This window comes from Physella acuta, unplaced genomic scaffold, assembly GCF_028476545.2.
Source record: "Physella acuta isolate Inbredline_101_S28 unplaced genomic scaffold, ASM2847654v3 ptg000339l, whole genome shotgun sequence".
Lineage (NCBI taxonomy): Eukaryota > Metazoa > Mollusca > Gastropoda > Physidae > Physella > Physella acuta.
The window spans coordinates 251,523-269,407 of NW_026731858.1; the positions used below are offsets into that span (position 1 = coordinate 251,523).

Here is a 17,885-nt window from a genome sequence, read left to right on the forward strand (position 1 = left end):
CATTTAAACAAATTTAGGTGAAAGCATTTTAATATCGAGTTACCAAAACAAATTAACAAAATTATCTTTAAAATTATATTAAAATTAATTAAACATTTCCCGCACCTCAGGGTGGGTTTTTAGCACCTCGTTAATTATCATTAGCAGATACAATTGTAATGACCCGTGCCTTGTGTATTTTAAATCTCCTCCCTTTTTCTGTATGATAGTTCCCTTATTGATTTATCAGATACATATTGTATTGAAGTGTAATGTCATTCAAGTGAACTATAAGAGGTTTGATACAGAATAGCCTGAAAGGTAAAAGATAAATAACTAATGACGTTTAATGCAAGGTAACTTAGTTAATTATTTAAATGTGATGTAATGATGAGTATATCTATTAAAGGTTTTGTAAGTTATATTATCCCCTAAAAAATTTAAGGTTCCATTTTTTTCCCGCAATGAATGACAGAGATAAGTGATCCAGTCTAGGAGAAGATAACTTCACTATCTGATAAAAAAAAAGTATCGAGTTTTCTGATGATTAAACGTGTTTTACGCGAAGTTTGAAATGATAGAAACAACTACCTAAAACATCATTAAACAATGTTACCCCGAGTAACTAGTTCAGTCATAGAATAAAATGGGGTTAACTTCCCTAACGGAAGAAGAAGTAATTTATTAATAAAATTAAACAGACCATAATTTTTTTAAACCTACTAAAATTGTTCTTACACCAATTACAATTAAAAATAAGTATTTATGTAAACAAAAATCGAAATCACATTTTTTTTATATCTGTATAAAATACAGAATAATATTATGTATTATTATAAACAAACCATGTATGCTACATTGTATCTTTTAATTATTATAAAGATATACTTAAATCGTACATACACATTTTTATGGTCCACGGTGCCAGTATTTCTCTACAAGCAGACGGCCATTTCCAACAGACTCAAAAAAAAAATTTCAGGAATCTTCATCGTCTGTTCTCTGTTGACAAGTTTTCCGTTGGCACAGAATTAACAACGTCACTAGAAATTGCTGATTCGCTTTAAAGCAGACATTTTGTTTTCAAAAGTTTGTCCCAATGATTATTCACAAAACGAAACAAAACTGGTTAAAATAACTATGAAACCAACAAAACAGAACCCATTCAAGAAGAATCAGGTGAACGGCGTCAAGGGAGAGCATTCATTAGATTATCTGCCCTTGTTAAGTCTTTGTTATGTTTCGGGATACATTGCACGCGAAATTTTCATGTTTTATTTTCTTGTGCCTAACAACAGTTTTTTCCAGGCATCTCTTGGGGTGGGGGGGGGGGTAGTCTCTTTCTCCTCCCCCCCCCCCCTTTCGATCGAAATTAATTTCTATAGAAAGTAAATACTTTTAACAGTGCCCGCCCCTCTCCCCTAACTGTTTGAATCCCCCCTCCCTTAAAATGTCAAGTGCCCCCCCCCCCCCCTGAAAATTTCAAGTGCCCCACCCCTGGAGAAAAAAGTCTGGAAGAAACACTGCCTAACAACAGCTTGATATTTTCTATCCTTAATTTCATTTTATCTAACACTGTTTGCTCCAAATATGTTGGATTACAAATGTTTTAATTCGCCTTTATACACACGTTCATTCAAAACGTCACTGGTTTTTTATTTTTTTAATTCTCATTTAATTAAGTTTCGTAGTCGTGCGGTGAACAATGGTAGTTCCCTTGTCTAGGTCTGTGGAAACAGCGGCAGTCTACACAACAAGGCTTAGTGATGTTAAGATTTTGTAGTTGGAGACAATACATATGTGATTGTGTAGTTTGAGACAATACATGTTTGATTTTGTAGAGACAATACATGTGTGATTGTGTAGAGACAATACATGTGTGATTGTGTAGAGACAATACATGTGTGATTGTGTAGCTGGAGACAATACATGTGTGATTGTGTAGCTGGAGACAATACATGTGTGATTGTATAGCTGGAGACAATACGTGTGTGATTGTGTAGCTGGAGACAATACATGTGTGATTGTGTAGCTGCAGACAATACATGTGTGATTTTGTAGCTGGAGACAATACATGTGTGATTTTGTAGCTGGAGACAATACATGTGTGATTTTGTAGTTGGAGACAATACATGTGTGATTTTGTAGCTGGAGACAATACATGTGTGATTTTGTAGCTGGAGACAATACACGTGTGATTGTGTAGCTGGAGACAATACATGTGTGATTGTGTAGCTGGAGACAATACATGTGTGATTGTGTAGCTGGAGACAATACATGTGTGATTTTGTAGCTGGAGACAATACATGTGTGATTTTGTAGCTGGAGACAACAGATGGGTGATTTTGTAGCTGGAGACAATACGTGTGTGATTGAGTAGTTGGAGACAATACATGTGTGATTTTGTAGTTGGAGACAATACATGTGTGATTTTGTAGCTGGAGACAATACATGTGTGATTTTGTAGCTGGAGACAATACATGTGTGATTTTGTAGCTGGAGACAACAGATGTGTGATTTTGTAGCTGGAGACAATACATGTGTGATTTTGTAGCTGGAGACAATACGTGTGATTTTGTAGCTGGAGACAATACATGTGTGATTTAGTAGTTGGAGACAATACATGTGTGATTTTGTAGCTGGAGACAATACATGTGTGATTTTGTAGCTGGAGACAATACACGTGTGATTGTGTAGCTGGAGACAATACATGTGTGATTGTGTAGCTGGAGACAATACATGTGTGATTGTGTAGCTGGAGACAATACATGTGTGATTTTGTAGTTGGAGACAATACATGTGTGATTGTGTAGCTGGAGACAATACATGTGTGATTGTGTAGCTGGAGACAATACATGTGTGATTGTGTAGCTGGAGACAATACATGTGTGATTGAGTAGTTGGAGACAATACATGTGTGATTGAGTAGTTGGAGACAATACATGTGTGATTGTGTAGCTGGAGACAATACATGTGTGATTGTGTAGTTGGAGACAATACATGTGTGATTGTGTAGCTGAAGACAATACATGTGTGATTGTGTAGCTGGAGACAATACATGTGTGATTGTGTAGCTGGAGACAATACGTGTGTGATTGTGTAGCTGGAGACAATACATGTGTGATTTTGTAGCTGGAGACAATACGTGTGTGATTGTGTAGCTGGAGACAATACATGTGTGATTGTGTAGCTGGAGACAATACATGTGTGATATTGTAGCTGGAGACAATATATGTGTGATTGTGTAGCTGGAGACAATACATGTGTGATTTTGTAGTTGGAGACAATACATGTGTGATTGTGTAGCTGGAGACAATACATGTGTGAATTTGGTTAAGTAACGAATTATTGCTGCTAACAGGAATAAAGTGCTCCTATTTTAGACTAGTGCATCTTTAATGTAATAAAGGGCTACTGTTATTAGTAAGTTAGTGCTACTATTTTAGACTGGTGTGAATTTGTTCCCAGTGTAATGAAGGGCTCCTATTTGTAGACCAGTGCATCTATTCCTAATGTGATAAAGTGCTATTATTGGAGACTAATGCATCTGTTTCTAATGTAAAAAAGTGCTACTATTGTAGACTGTAGTGAATTTCCTCCCAATGTAATAAAGTGCTACTATTGTGCATCTGTTCCAAACTGGGATTCGCATCTGCCCGTGGAGACCTGGACTGGTTCTAAACATTAATTTGTTGTAGCTACTGACATCTTGTACGATTTCTTAATAACCAAGGGAAACAACCCTTAACAATAATCGAACAAATTTTATTTTTTACAAATTAACAGAAATTCAGTAATATTAAAAATAAAACTCAACGGTGACTGAACTAATTTATCAGAATAATTATTAAAAATTCGTTTCATTTACGGCTATTCTATATAAATTGCAGATATTTTTAGAACCTAAATCTGTTTTAAGTATAAAACTGATAGATTTTTATATCCTTCTTTTGTGGACTTGAAATTGCAGAATATGCTTTAACATTCCATTTCTGGGTGATAAGTTGAACCAAAATTGATAATTAATTTTTTTAATTTTTAATAATTAAAATAGATTATTTAGGGTTGTGTACAAATAAATCATTTTCAAATATTTTTATTCTAGATCTATATTAGTCCTATTGTAGTCCTATTTCAGTAACTATTGTAGGCTATATTGCGACTCTCAATTAATTATTTACTTAGTCTTTTAGATTAGAGATAGAAAAATTATCTACGTTTTCAGGAAAATTCTAGTTTGCTTCTAAGCAATGGAGTGAGGGAACTAGACAACCCGAGTTAAATAGTGCCACTGCATGTATAGAATAAATGACAAATGTTGCCAGAGGCGTAGCGACCCTTCCCGACGCCCGGGGACAAACTTTCAATTTGACGACCCCCTGGGGAGCAACCTTTCAATTTTCAATTCGCACCCCCCCCCCTTCAAACTTTCTATTTGCACTCCCCTCCCCCCCCCCCCCCCCCCCCCGCCATAAATTTTTAGATTTATAATACAAAAATGCAGCTAAAATGTTTTTTTGTTTTTTCCAACCCATTTTGGCGCCCCCTAAGGTCGGCGCCCTGGGACATATGTACCACCCGCCCATCCCCCCGCTACTCCTCTGAATGTTGCCCCCGCGCCCCACCCCAGGACCCACCCTCCACCCCACAAATGGGTGTACCGGTCCTGTAAATTAGAGAAAATATGTATATTCCGATCAACAACCCAAAATACCTTACATCTATTTGACTCCATTAGTCTCAGTGTTTTTAGTTTTTGTCAAACAACAACGTATTTTAGAAGCTACTCTATTATTCTGATATGGATGCCTTGAATATAACTCCATAATCTGTCCTTCAAAGTCCATACAAAGTGACACATTGTATCTCATCATTGTCCTTCTTTAACCAGCCTTATATCTGTCTTAAAGTATGTATGCAATGTTAGCACATAAGTGAGCTCAATTTAGTCATCGGGTAGTGTGGCATTTGGTGTCCGTTTTGTTCATAAGTCATGTATGTCATTTTTAAAATAATAATCTAGTTCAGTCAAGCACAGGTATAATAGCGCATGCAGAAACTATTAAAAAGGGATTTCAGTATTGGGAAAATGTCTCGTGTCTAGACATGTATCGATTCTAAGACGTATATTAAGTGTCTTATGTAGTGTATTTATACAACAATGTCTTCTGTAATTGTTAAATGTGTCTTAACATCAAGCTGTTAATTTATTCGGAGGCTTAATTTGTCGTGTCTCTAGCCAACTGTGTCTTCTTTAACTGTTAAATGTGTCTTAACATCAAGCTGCTAATTTATTCTGAGACTTAATGAGACGTGTGTCTAGCTAAAACTGGCTGTAGAGACTGGTTTTATTGATGTGCAGTTTGATTTAGCAATACATATTATGGTACATAATCGGTTTAGATTAGTCCGTGACAGCTGTGGGAATGTACGTTACTTTATCAAGGCAGGTCAACTGTAGTTAGACCACACAGAGGTTTTATACAGTCAACTGTATTGAGAGATTTTATACAGTCAACTGTATTGAGAGGTTTTATACAGTCAACTGTATTGAGAGGTTTTATACAGTCAACTGTAGAGAGAGGTTTTATACAGTCAACTGTAGTGAGAGGTTTTATACAGTCAACTGTATTGAGATATTTTATACAGTAGACTGTATTGCGAGGTTTATACAGTCAACTGTATTGAGAGGTTTTATACAGTCAACTGTAGTGAGAGGTTTTATACAGTCAACTGTATTGAGAGGTTTTATACAGTCAACTGTAGCGAGAGGTTTTATACAGTCAACTGTATTGAGAGGTTTTATACAGTCAGCTGTATTGAGATATTTTATACAGTAGACTGTATTGCGAGGTTTTATACAGTCAACTGTAGTGAGAGGTTTTATACAGTCAACTGTAGCGAGAGGTTTTATACAGTCAACTGTAGCGAGAGGTTTTATACAGTCAACTGTAGCGAGAGGTTTTATACAGTCAACTGTATTGAGAGGTTTTATACAGTCAACTGTATTGAGAGGTTTTATACAGTCAACTGTATTGAGATATTTTATACAATAGACTGTATTGCGAGGTTTTATACAGCCAACTGTAGTGAGAGGTTTTATACAGTCAATTGTAGTGAGAGGTTTTATAGCGTCACTGTATTGCGAGGTTTTATAACACAACTTCAAGGCCGCAACATTACGAACAATGAAACATAATGTTACCCTCAGTGCTACATTCGTGGCTTCGTTTTACGTACTGTTGAGAATATCACATTTGTTGGGGGGGGGGGGGAGGGGGGGTTTGGGGTTTTTACATAAATATTCTAAAAATACTTTCGTTCGATATCTTTAATGTCTAGAGTCTAGACCAAAATATATTCAACTATTAAAAATTCTGTCTGGATCGATGGTCTAAAAGCCTACCCCTCCTCCCTACCCACCGCCCCATAGCCTTATTGTCCAAAAAGAATTGCCAGACATTTTTATAAAACTTAATTTACTTTTAAGAGTTATTGTGTTAAAGTGGGTGTTCCATCGCCATCTCACAATGCATAATTTATTGCACTGGACCAAAAATGAAAATTTTGACAGAATAATTTTTTATATGGTGTCGCTGAACTGTCAACCCATATATTTTTATGTCACCGAGTGCAACCCTCCAACCCGCTGTGTAACTCTACAGATTACGTCACTGATTTAGCTGATCGTATCTATATAATTTTATATCTAAAATATAAACAAAATTAAATATATTCAGTGGCGTAAAGAGGTCGGATGTCACCCGGAGCGGCACTTAATGGCGTCACCCCCCAGAGGCGTAACGACCCTTCCGGCGCCCGACAACAAACTTTCATTTTTCGATTTGCACCCCCTCCCCCCTCCACCCTTATCGGGATTTGTCAAATTTGCTCTTAAGAGTCTTTTTAACACTTGAATTAATCACTTAATTAAGTGGAGTTATCATTTTTCTCTATATATTTTGCTATTTTTTGCCTTGGTGTCACCCCCCCTAAATGGTGTCACCCGGTGCGGTCCGCACCCCCCCCCCCGCCCCCCCCCCCTCGCTACGCCACTGAATATATTCTATAATGTCCATATAGTTTTATGTATAATATATTTTTTGTAAAAAGAAAAAAAAGAATTAACAAGAGAATATGAATTAAAGCCACATGTTCAAGTTAATGAGTCTGACACTTCTATATTTAGTCGGTACCTTTCCATGTGCCTGGGTTCTATAATCAACAAACACACCCACTTCAACAAGTTAACAAAGGCAGTATTTAACAAAGAAAAAAAATCTCTTTAAGTTGGATATATTTATTCAAGTAAAAAAAATTACAGTCACTTTTAAAAATAGTCATTCAGTCAATCAATACAATACAGTCATGGTTACGTCACTTGCTTTTATCCCAAACATCTGCTTCCTCAGTCGTGGCCAGGAACTTTCTAGATCACGATGACCTCAGGAAACAGCTAATTTTTTTATACATCTTTCTCTCTCTCTGTCTCTCTCGCTCTCTCTCTCTCTCTCTCAGTCTCCGGGCAAGCGATTTAAACTCAGAAGTCCTCAACTCGTCATAATAAATAATCGCAGGCGGAATCGTGTAAGGCGCCTTTTAAGTTCCCTGCATCAAAGAAACGTAAGCGTTATTTTAGTTTACATCGCTGGTCGCCATGGCAACGGGTGTCATGGCGACCTCGAACCGACACTGCCGCGGGTCGGGGTGAGCCACAAGAAGGAAGCGAGGGGGGAGTTACTCGTGAGCTCATTTTCACGGGCGACAACTTTTCAAATGTAGATACGGTTCGACCCTTATGCTTCAGTGAAACCTGTCTGAATCACCATTCCATTTTCATAACGGTGGACATTAGATACTGTCTCGACGGTCTGCAGTGGAAGAGTCTATGGTGAAGTGGAATCTCCGTGATAGTTTTTTTTTTAGTCGGTTACTTCCGCTAGTGGGGGTGTGACGTGCCGGGCAGTGTTTACCTCCCCTTGCGGTATAGTTTGATTAGCGGGAGACTACCCTGCAGTTATTTACCTTTGTTTCCTTATAAATAAATACCCCCCCCCCCCCCCACCCACACACACACACACACACACACCATCACAAAGTTATTTTTTTTAATCTCGCGGATGACATTTATGTATGAAAAAGTATCGATACTATTTGATTAACCAGATTACATATTCTTAAACCGGTATCGTCGATGACTACATATACAATACAGGTTCTGATGTGAAACTATATAAAAATAAATGTATGCGATACAATAAAAGTATAATTATAGACATATCATTAAAGGTAATAAACTTTTATAATATAATATTAGGATAAAGTTGCTTTGATAAATAAACGTCAACACATGAATATCTTATTTAAAGCCAAATCTTTGTATGTTCTATTGTGTGCTGGAAATCTAGGAATGTCAAACACATTAAGTAAAAGGGAGAGAGATGGGGCGAACATCACTTAGACTCAATGTTGTTTCTCTGGTGTGCTTTACTGTACCGCCATCACCATCACAACATGTTTACATCAATCTTAAAATAATCGGAAATATCCGATTATCATATTCATTAATTAGACACACTAGCGAAAAATCCGTTTTATTTTTATTTTATTTTTTTCAATTTTACTTGAATCTTTATCTAAATAGGAAATTATTTTTGGCTGTAACACGAATCTTAAATTTAACGGAAAAACCCGGAAATCTGCTATTGTATTCTTATATAGCGAGATACATTTTTTGTTTCCTTTTCATGAAATTTGTCGAAACAGGAAATGACGTTTATATTAGAAAGCGAAACTCGCACCGATCGGAAACCCCCGCATGTACACCTCCACACGTCCTCACACGGCGCTAAAAACACAATTCTCATTTACCGCATCTAATTTCAGTTCTGCTCGGGAGTTCGTTCTGCTGCGGGCAAAATAATTTATGCCGTCCTCGAGTTCACTTTAGTACGTGCTCAGTTTTGTTTTCTTAAAGAGGAATGCAAGTTGAGGGTCATATGACGTCATTGGTTCGCATCTGTGTCATAATGTCAGATCAAATAGTTTCGTCGCACGGCAGTGGAGGCACACCACACCAAGCGACGCCAACAGTGTGGATGACGCTAAAACGACATGTATATATATATATATATATATATATATATATATATATATATATATATATATATATATATATATATATATATATATATATGTGATATATATATATATACATCACATAAGTGAATACACAGCCCCCCACATACCTAAACACACACCACGTCCCACACACATACCAAAACACACACCGCGCCTCACATACCAAAACACACACCACGCCCACACATAGACCAAAACACACAGCGCGACCCACACAGCTAAACACACACCGCGCCCCACATACCAAAACACACACCGCGCCCCACATACCAAAACACACACCGCGCCCCACATACCTAACCACACACCACGCCCCACACCGCTAACCACACACCGCGACCCACACAGCTAAACACATACCGCGTCCCACACAGCTAAACACATACCGCGTCCCACACAGATAACCACACACCACGCCCCACATACCAAAACACACAAGTCGAGCATTGATTACCCGTCTTGCCCAACGTGTCCATTAGACATCAAAGCGTTAACAAATGGAGATATTGCAGTCATGCGGACAATGCAATAAATCCTCAACGTCACGATTACATGTTTTAAAACCGTTAAAACCACGGCATGCGTGGCATGTTAAGTCTATAAAGTGTGATGTCATGTCTTCTCCACTCACCCACACACGTCCATTCCCCTCTACCTCACACCTTCAATCCTGTCTACCACACGTCCATTCCCCTCTACCACACACGTCCATTCCCCTCTACCTCACACCTGCAATCCTGTCTACCACACACGTCCATTCCCCTCGACCACACACGTCCATTCCCCTCTACCACACACGTCCATTCCCCTCTACCACACACGTCCATTCCCACCACACACGTCCATTCCCCTCTACCTCACACCTTCAATCCTGTCTACCACACACGTCCATTCCCCTCTACCTCACACCTTCAATCCTGTCTACCACACACGTCCATTCCCCTCGACCACACACGTCCATTCCCCTCTACCTCACACCTTCAATCCTGTCTACCATACACGTCCATTCCCCTCTACCGCACACGTCCATTCCCCTCTACCACACACGTCCATTTCCACCACACAAGTTCATTCCCCTCTACCATACACATCATATCCCTTTTACCACACACACCCATTCCCCTCTACCACATACGACCATTCCTATATCATATCAAGAACCACTTTCACATTCCCATGCTCTATTTCATAAATCTTTTTTTTTCCCATTTCAGGTAAATAAAAAAAAAACACCCTCCAACCTTTCAACCAACACCGTAGAAAGTTCACCACAATAAAGTCTGCGCATGCGCAACAACAACGTCACGTGATTTAATTCCCTTACGCTAACGTCTGCTGATGCGCTTTGCTTAAACTAAGGCTTAGGAGACAAAGTCTGGAAAAAATTAACAAATTTATTTCGTACATGCATCCCGTTGGTTTGATCTGAGGAAATGACATCTTTCATCATAATCACATTAAAGAACTGCGGGCGAGAGGAGTGAGCCTTTGCTTCAGAACTTCGATTACATCACGCTGGCCAGATTTTGAAGCATCATCAGTTCAAACTACGTCATTATATCTGCCAGAGTGGTATCTGAAGAATTTTTTTTTCATTTAAGCACCATGTTTCACATATTAAAGTGTGGCATATTTTAGATTATTTTACACAAAAAAATTTATTATTGTATTAGACCGCGGGAAAACATGACTTTTAAGTCATTAATTTCTGTGATTTTGAGGTACACAATCTATATATATATATAATTCTCTTCTTCGAGCCGTTAGAAAACAAGCTGCAAACGCTCTCCCTACCTCCCCACCCCTACATGGTTTTAGTGAGCTGTGTTCACTCTAAATGTTTACAAGCAGAGCCAACGATTTTAAACGTAGGGGGGGGGGAGGAGGGGGGGAGGGAAGGAAGGGGGGGGGGGGGTTATGGTCCTTAACGAGCTACTTATAGTGTTTTAAAGAAATATTTTCAGTGTCAGCGTTGGTACTGTCGAATTCACAAATTACGAATTATTGAAAATTAGAAACAACTAAATAGCGGCGTATGTTATGCCGCGGGCCGGCTCGTGGTATTTATTCGATGACTTCAACGTTAGCATTTAGGTGATTGTTTATATTGAAAATTATTTCGATTTCCGAATGGGGGTGTGAGTGAACAAGGTTAAGGTATATGTTTTCTATTTCAATTTAATATTTTTCTATTTTGTATCGTGGCGGGGTACGGTGGATATGCTCGAGGGAGGGGAGGGGTTTATCCATAAAAACACTGGTCCTACCCGTTTCGAATCCAAGTCTCTAATCGATGGAGGTCACACGCCAGCGTGAAGCGACTGAAACCAACACCTTCGTGGTTACTTAAACGGTACAATTATTGTTTGTATTGCCATCACAAAAATTTAAGTGCAATATTTTTAAGCGGCTTTTTTAGAAAGTACTTAATTAATGAAGTGTAATACTTTTAATCGACTTTTACTTTCTCGTATACGAAGTATAAAGGAAGTATTGTAATCCCTGACTCGGAAAAACTTAGTTTTGCAATTTTGTCCGTATGTCTGTGTGTGTGTATGTATGTATGTGTGTATGTGTGTATATGTGTGTGTATGTCTGTGAACACGATAACTTGAGTACTGCTACAGCTAGGTTGATGAAATTTCATGTATAAGAATTATATCAAATTTGTAGTTCTGGATCAACTTTTCAGCGATTTCCGATAACCAGAAGTGGAATTTATTCTACTTTTGGTTTTTCAAAAGCCTAAAAATTGAGTACTGTTTCAGATAGATAACGAAATTTCACATTTCTAATTCTCTGCCTTCTTTCAAATTTTGATTATTTGCCGGTGACCGGAACTTGAATTATAAAGTACTAGTATTCCGCACTATTACACACATATTGTTTGCCGTTCACTTGGTGCGCTATTCTTATTTCTACGAGATTCTATTCTATTTTTAAAAGTTTAAGTATGAAAAAAACTAATAAAAAAACTATATTTATGTCACGAGTTGCCATCCCCCGTAGTGTTATATAAAAATATTCGAGAAAGTTTAGGGGAGATCACTGCCGCTTTGTTTGAGAAATGAAGTGTAATATTTTTAATCGACTTTTGTAGAAAGTACTTAATTAATGAAGCGTAATTTTTTATGAGTTTTTTTTTTAGAAAAATATTTAATTAACGAAGGATATTTCGTTATAACTCCGCGTATAAAAAATTGTGTTCCCGCGTCAAAAAAGGTTTAATGCCTGAATGTAACTTCTATAAAGAGATGGGGTCTTTGAAATGTACCAGTGTTTTAATCTCACCGGCAGGCCGCTGAACTTTGATGGCAAAAACTACGAACAACAAAAGCCGGAACGTCAGACTAATTAATTAACATAAACAACGTAATCTACGGCTTCATTTTTTTAGAACCATTAATTTTAGATAACGTCGACGCAAAGCATGGTTTATTACTCAGATGTAAAAAATGTTTGTCAATAAAACCCGAGGTGTTTTTGTCTCTTTGTTTTTATCAAAGCTTAGTCTAAACACGTTTTAGTGGCGTGGATGTGGCTTGCTGATAGGGCGAGACATAAAATAAACTGTTCATAAATATGGACTTTTTAAGGCAGATCACATAAAATGATATGTTCAAGGTTCCGTAACATTTTAATTGAGACATATAAAAGGTTATAATGTACGTAACATTTAAAGTGAGACACATAAAATGTTATAAAGTACGTAACTTTTAAAGTGAGACACATAAAATGTTATAAGGTACGTAACATTTAAAGTGACATCACATACAATGTTATAAGGTCTGTAACATTTAAAGTAAGACCGCATCAAATGTTATAAGGTACGTAACATTTTAAGTGAGACCAAGTTACACACCTAGGTGTTCAGGGTGCAGAATGTTTCATCAGGGGCGCGACCACAAACAGTGGCGCCCTATGGGTATTCTAGTACCATTTGACTTCATCAATTCTTGCGAGAGGAATTTCTCTTCAGTAGTCCTACCCACAGCTACGCTACTAGCGTGGTCTATTCTATATTATTTGCATATATATGTTTATATATATATATATATATATATATATATATATATATATATATATATATATATATATATGCAAATAATATAGAATAGACCATAGAATACCCGATAAATAGGAACAAGAGTAACTGATAACCACATATGAAATATGCAGCCATCAAAAAAAGGATAATTTCCCCTTCCACCAACCTTCACACCCCCCCTATCCCCTCCCTCTCTCCCACGTGAAGCCGGTTCTTCCGTCACGGCCTGTATTGAATAACTCCCCATAGATGATTTGTGTAACTAACAGCACCTCCGGTTCCACGAGATTTGCATTGTTGTTGTTTTTACGCCAGGTGCCAGTAGAATTATTCTGCCATAAATCATCGTTGTGCCATTGACTCCAACTGGCCCAAATAAAATCGCATTTATTCAACAAGCAGCGGAAATTTATGTAACTCCATTTTTAGGGCTAGGCGTGGTAGTAAGATTATTTTAAAAATTCGTTGTTTTCATTTAGGATATTGTGTGTCATTTGCAGCAGATTATAATAAAAAGCGATGCAATAAACATGTTTTAACATCGGTTCGTTAAGAGCTAAGGTACACTCGGTCATGTGATTAAATCCTAACTTGGCGTAGAACTTTTGAAATAAAAAAATGAGATTATTCTCCAAACAACGCAAAAAAACGACATTTAAAGCAGACTGAAAATATAGGTTGTTCAGTCGGATAATTCGGTCACGCCTTGTGTTTTCTGTGACCTTTCTGCTCAGAATGAATGCTTCAACTCAACAGCATTTAACCTTCATGGTTTGAGTTTTAGAAGAATAATGAAAAGTTCTAGACAAAATAACTCCTCAAAAAGCTAGAAAAATGTTCGAACAAAAATAGATCCATTTTGTATGATCTTCTAGCCGAAAAGAGTTTTTACCGATCTAGATTTGAAACATTAAACAGGGATAAAAGCTAATTTTAGAATTTGTGTAAGACGGTTGTCACGTGTCTCAGTGTTAGTTTGGACATTTACCAGACGACGAGACGACCAGACGAGTGATTAAATGCCCCCCCCCCCCCCCCCCACTCCCATAAACTTAATTTTAGGTTAAAATCACTTGTCTTTAAGAATATTTCTCCTCAATGTTGTTAAAATAATGTCTTCCGATCAAGTGATAGAGACTTATGTATCTAAAAAAATATTGACATTAAAGTCGGCATTGAGTACCTGTCTTATAAAAATGTAGTGCCTTTCTAGATATAAATCTATCTGAGTAAAATTTACTGTGTAAACAATACACAGCTATTTGGAATTTCTAAATCCTCCGCTTTCTTTGAAAGCTCAATCTCCGTATGTTTGTTTACAGCAGATATTTAGTATCATACCATCTACATATTGCATGGCACAATTTTGTCCATTCAATGATGTAGATTCCACTTTTTAAAATCTAGTAGTTTTAACTACATGCTGCAGACAGTAGCTAATACCATTGTGGTGTCAACTGCCTCACTTGAGTTATTCTTTTGTGAGCCCCTGGGGAGTAAAGGTTTGTAGCCCCTGGGGAGTAAAGGTTTGTAGCCAGACCGTTCCATCGGACTTGGTTTCATCATCATGCAACACAATATCTGTAATACTTGTTCGTTACTAATATTTGAAATAATATTCCACCAATTCAAGTCCTAATTTTTTCCTTGTTTTCCAGAAAATGATTCGGATCCCATCCAGCAAGCCAAGATCTGCCTCAAGTTGTTTTGTGAAACTGTGTTACAATTCGATATGGCAAACCTAACCAGGAAATAAAAGTGTTTGAAAATGTGATCATTCGATTGTTAAATAATTTCTACAGTGATTAGTTAACTGATTACTATAAAAATGTAATCAGTAAAGTTTTTACTTGATTTCATATAAAAGAGAAGTTGATCAAGAAACATGGATAACTTGACAGTATATGACGTGACTACCGGGATACATTTGCTGGGCCAACCCACACGAAGTCCAGTAACTGATCTCAACCAATCCTACGGAGCCGTCAGCCGAACCTACATCTTCAACACCACCAACACCAGCAACCACCCCAACACGACCAGCAGCGGCGGGGTTGTCAACGTGACGGACAACCCGCACTGGAGTCTGACTGTGTACAGCCACGAGCACCTCGTCATCACCAGCGTCATCCTGGGGCTGTTCGTTCTGTGCTGCATCATCGGGAACTGTTTCGTCATCGCCGCCGTCATCCTAGAGAGGTCCCTGCATAACGTGGCCAACTATCTGATCCTCTCCCTAGCCGTGGCGGACCTCATGGTAGCCGTCTTGGTCATGCCGCTCAGTGTCGTCTCAGAGATCAGCCAGGTAAGGTGGAGATTTTAACATTTTCTAGCATTTTCGGTGCCCGTGAGTCTAGTCTCGACCAGTGCGATTGAAAATTTAAAATATATCTGCACTATCAACACGCAAACACATTTCAGACATACACATTCTTTGAATGTAACAAAGCCTACACCAAATTTTGGATTACCTAAAGGATGTTAGTGAGTTAAACTTTCTACATTAGGATCAATATGAAAGTTAATTAAACATTCTAAGTTGTTGTTCCAATAGCATGTGTAAGACTTTCTCTAGACCACGATAAAAGACTTTCTCTACACAACGATATAAGACTTTCTCCAGACCACGATAAAATTACAGACTTTCTTTAGAACACGATAAAATATAAGACTTTCTCTAGACCACAGTAAAAATATAAGACTTTCTCTAGACCACGATAAAAGACTTTCTCTAGACCGCGATAAAATATAAGACTTTCTCTAGTCCACGATAAAATAAAAGACTTTCTCTAGACCACGATAAAATATAAGACTTTCTCTAGTCCACGATAAAATAAAAGACTTTCTCTAGACCACGATAAAATATAAGACTTTAACTAGACCACGATAAAATATAAGACTTTCTCTAGACCACGATAAAATATAAGACTTTAACTTGACCTTGATAAAATATAAGACTTTCTCTAGGCCACGATAAAATATAAGACTTTCTCTAGACCATGATAAAAGACTTTCTCTAGGCCACGATAAAATGCTTTCTCTAGACCACGATAAAATTTTCTCTAGACCTTGATAAAAACTTAAGACTCTCGAGACCACTCTAAAAATATATCAAACATCAAAGCTCCCCATCTAGATCAATACAGAGTTAGAAAAGCCTGAATTATCTACGTCACTTATAAAAACACAAAAACATGCTAGCTAGAATTACGAAAATCCCCACTATTTCAACCCAGTTTTTATGATGTACTGCCGAGTATTCCCTAATCGCCTTACCCAAACACTCGTACAAGATGGAAACATCGTTTGTTATCTCTATTCCTGCTAACTCGCAGAGACAATCGTCTTTTTTTCTATTTGACAAGCTATACTTTTTGGTTTCGAAGAAAACAGTTTGAAACAAATTTACGTTGCTGCCTACAAAACTCATGGGATAGCGTGGTCTAGCGGTAGAGTTCGACGGGTTGAAGTCAACAGAATCATTGAGCCTACCCAGCTTGGGTACCTAACTCACGTTAGGGAAAGTAAAGGCGGCTGGGCATAGTGCTGACCACACTATCCCTTCATACGTCGAGGTCACAGAAACAGGTGAACTCTACTTCACATGCCCCATGGACTATCAGGTTCAAAAAGGGTATTTTTCTTTTACTTAGTCTACAAAAATTATTTCCCTTATTTCAAGCTTTTGGGTCAATTCAACCCTCACACAAACGAACTCACACAATCCCACACAAAATCCCACATTTAAGTTAATCTGTATTTGACAGCTGTTGACGATTTTGTATCTATTTAATGCATTAATTAAACTTATTCCTCATACCAATAAAGACAAGAAAATGCATAATTCTTATTTATGATAATCACATCCAGTCAGACTGATAAATTATTCAACGAAAAAAAATGTGGGTTTTTATAAAGCGAGTTTTGGTATAGTTACGTCCCCTGAACAATATAAATTATTTATATAACGCAATATTAAAAGGCTGTTACCGGTACCGCATCTGGCATTATAAAAGATGTTATCACATATTCACGGGCTTAATATCACAAACTATTAGTCATTGCATCGGATAGTGCCAGAATAGATATCCCATAATTTTAGACTTGGTATCACACTTTTTATAAAGGTATATAAACGAATACAAAGGTATATAAAGGTTGTAGCCATTCCAATGCGGGGAGCGGTACGCACCGGGTTACATCATTTCACCATAGGCGGGGAGGGGGGGTGACATCATATTGAAAAATCGAAAAACAAAACTGTTAAAATAATCTTTAAAATAATGATATAGTTGGGGATAGGGGTGATACCAAACCAAAAAATGCTAAAATTGTGGGGGTAGGGGAGGGGGCATTTGACACCCTCATTTACCATGACAACCGTCCATGTGAAGCCACTGTATACCTAAATTCACAAGTACTGAGTATACAGTAACACAAACTATCAAAGTACAAGTGTACTAACGTGAGGTTAAAGCTGACGTTAGGTTGGACTAGTTTAATGGTTACTTTCAGGACTAGATTTTAGCCTACCATCCAGTGTGATGCTTCGGTTCGTTCACCGAGAGTTGCGAAAATGGTCACGTGAGTGCTAAAAATATCGAAAGGCCATTGTTTCAGTGCTGGTATTGTACGAGAGTCGGCGTGAGCAATGAGTGGAACGGACGGTGTTTTAAGCGAACAAATAAAACGGCATTACCCCAGTTTCAGGGATTAG

At 37.7% G+C, this 17,885-nt stretch overlaps 1 protein-coding gene across 1 annotated transcript in view; it reads left to right on the top strand.

Annotated features, from left to right (window-relative positions):
- Window positions 1-10,354: 10,354 nt before the first annotated feature.
- Window positions 10,355-17,885, top strand: part of LOC131941012 (5-hydroxytryptamine receptor) — an 83,892-nt gene continuing 76,361 nt past the window's right edge. Inside the window, exons 1-2 of the mRNA XM_059299973.1 lie at window positions 10,355-10,692; window positions 14,827-15,473. Coding sequence (XP_059155956.1) covers window positions 15,054-15,473 — 420 coding nt within the window. The 5' untranslated portion in view covers window positions 10,355-10,692; window positions 14,827-15,053. The remainder of the gene's footprint in view (window positions 10,693-14,826; window positions 15,474-17,885) is intronic.